Source organism: Antrostomus carolinensis, unplaced genomic scaffold (genome assembly GCF_000700745.2).
Source record: "Antrostomus carolinensis isolate BGI_N321 unplaced genomic scaffold, ASM70074v2 scaffold27280, whole genome shotgun sequence".
NCBI lineage: Eukaryota > Metazoa > Chordata > Aves > Caprimulgiformes > Caprimulgidae > Antrostomus > Antrostomus carolinensis.
In genome coordinates this window covers 1,731-3,879 of record NW_010289492.1, presented here as the reverse complement: position 1 = coordinate 3,879, position 2,149 = coordinate 1,731, and the positions used below count along the sequence as shown (strand labels likewise).

The 2,149-nt window shown below is 57.8% G+C and overlaps 1 protein-coding gene across 1 annotated transcript; it reads left to right on the top strand.

Moving 5' to 3' along the window:
- The first annotated feature begins 15 nt into the window (after positions 1–15).
- Positions 16–1,823, top strand: PEF1 (penta-EF-hand domain containing 1). Its single transcript, XM_010170701.1, has 3 exons — positions 16–190; positions 890–1,033; positions 1,594–1,823. Exons 1-3 carry the CDS (start codon positions 16–18, stop codon positions 1,821–1,823), a joined length of 549 nt encoding a protein of 182 aa, XP_010169003.1.
- Positions 1,824–2,149: the final 326 nt, after the last annotated feature.

Below are 2,149 nucleotides of genomic sequence, written 5' to 3'. Positions count from 1 at the left end.
GGACAGGAGCCGCTGATGGCCTCTCCCCACGCAGGTAATGCCCCCCCGGGTGTGGACCCCGAGGCTTTCTCCTGGTTCCAGGCGGTCGATGCCGATCACAGCGGGTACATCTCCGTGAAGGAGCTGAAACAAGCGCTGCTCAACTCCAACTGGTCGACGTTCAACGATGAGACCTGCCTGCTGATGATAAGTGAGTCTGGGCTCTCCCTGTACTCCCTCGGCTTGTTATCCTCATTTCTTTGAGTCGAGCTCCTGTTGGGGTGAAGCCCACCCCAGTGTCCCCCTGTTTCCTGAGCAGCTGCCCTGTGAGCGCTCTCTGGAGCGAGAGCTGGGCGAACCACACAGCTCTGAGCATCCTTTTGGTGCAGGACACAAGTCAGGGACCCCAAAACACCACTTGGGAAAGGGAACGCAGCTCTGCATGAGGCTGAGTGAGCCCCAGCTCCCCGAGAGCCAGGGAGCAAAGGGAGGGAGAGCTCCAGAAGTGAGCAGAGTCACCTCATTCCCCTGCTTGCCCCAGCGTCAGGTTTTGGTGACGTTTCCTACCAGTTTCTTAGGGATTGAATGGTCCTGGTTGCCTGCAGTCCTGGTGAGGGAGGGATTTGGGGTGCTGGGAGCTGCAGCGTGGGTCCTGAGCTCTGTGGGAGTTTCTGCAGCACGTCCTTGCTCTGCAAAGCAATGCTGCAGGCTGCCCAGAGAGGGTGTGGAGTCTCCATCTCTGGAGATGTTCAAACCCACCTGGTCACTTCCCTGTGCAACCTGCTCTGGGTGACCCTGCTTTGGCAGGGGGTTGGACTGGATGATCTCCAGAGGTCCCTTCCCACCCCACCATGCTGTGATTCTGTGCTCCTCACTGCCCTGCTCCTTCTCTTCGCTCCTTCCTCCCCAGACATGTTCGATAAGACCAGGTCAGGACGCATAGATGTGTACGGCTTCTCGGCCTTGCTGCGCTTCATCCAGCAGTGGAAGAACCTCTTCCAGCAGTATGACAGGGACCAGTCAGGCTCCATCAGCTTCAGTGAGCTCCAGCAAGGTGGGTGAGGAGCAGAGACACTAACCTGGCCCTTACTGAGCTCCCTGGTGACCACTGTCCTGGCTCTGCTTGGTGTTTATTTCCAGCCCAGCCTGATGACTCTTCCTGGTGCCATCCCTGCAAGCAGGGCTGGGTGTCTCTGAGCTCCTGGGGTGCCTCTCGTGCAGCTGTGGCTGCTACCCACACCTGGTGCTGAGCTGGGACATGCTGGGATGGCTAAACCAGCCCTGGGAGAGCTGGCACTGAGCCTTCCCATGGGACAGGAGATGAAGAGCCGCAGCAGGGCTGTGGCATGGACTTCCTTCCTGAAGGAAACCTTAAATGACCCCCCAGGAATGGCATGTGGCTAAAGCTTGGTTTTTGGGAGGAGCTTTTGGGTGTGTGTGTGTGATGGAGGAGAAAAATGTCTGGAATTTGTGCCTTGATTTGGTTCTTCCCACCGGAGAGCTCTGCCAGTGCACACCCGTGTCGGAAGTGAACACCACGGGGCGGTGGGAGCTGGGGTGTGTGCCCACTCCCCTCGAGTGGGTTTAATCTAAGTGGTTTTTTTTTCCTCCCAGCTTTCTCCCAGATGGGCTATAACCTGAGCCCCCAGTTTAGCCAGCTGCTGCTGACCCGCTACGCCCAGCGATCCTCCAACCCCAGCATCCAACTCGACCGCTTCATTCAGATCTGCATGCAGCTCCAGAGCACCACCGACGCCTTCCGCGAGAAGGACACGGGGCTGGTGGGCAACGTGAGGCTGAGCTACGAGGACTTCCTCACCATGGTGGTCACTCGCATGATGTGACACCCCTACAAGCTCTCCAGGAGCTCTGTGGGGCTCTTGGGGAGCAGCAGCCATCCTCGGCTCCGTGCTGGGATGTGGCTGAGCCTCCTGAAGAGCGAGTTGTTCCTCCAGGACAGCTTTCCAGCCTGCACTTCCCAAGGAGCTTGGAGTCATGCTGAGACCCTCCCAGCTTTAGTTCCTTGTCCCCAATTGAATGTCCCCACACCAAACTGGAGCCCAGTTCAGGGGTGGGATAGCCAAACCAGTAGCCTGTGCCATTCCTCCCAGGGAGTGCTTAAATCTTCCCTCGCCAGACACAAAAATCATCTTTAAACCCCATGTGTGTT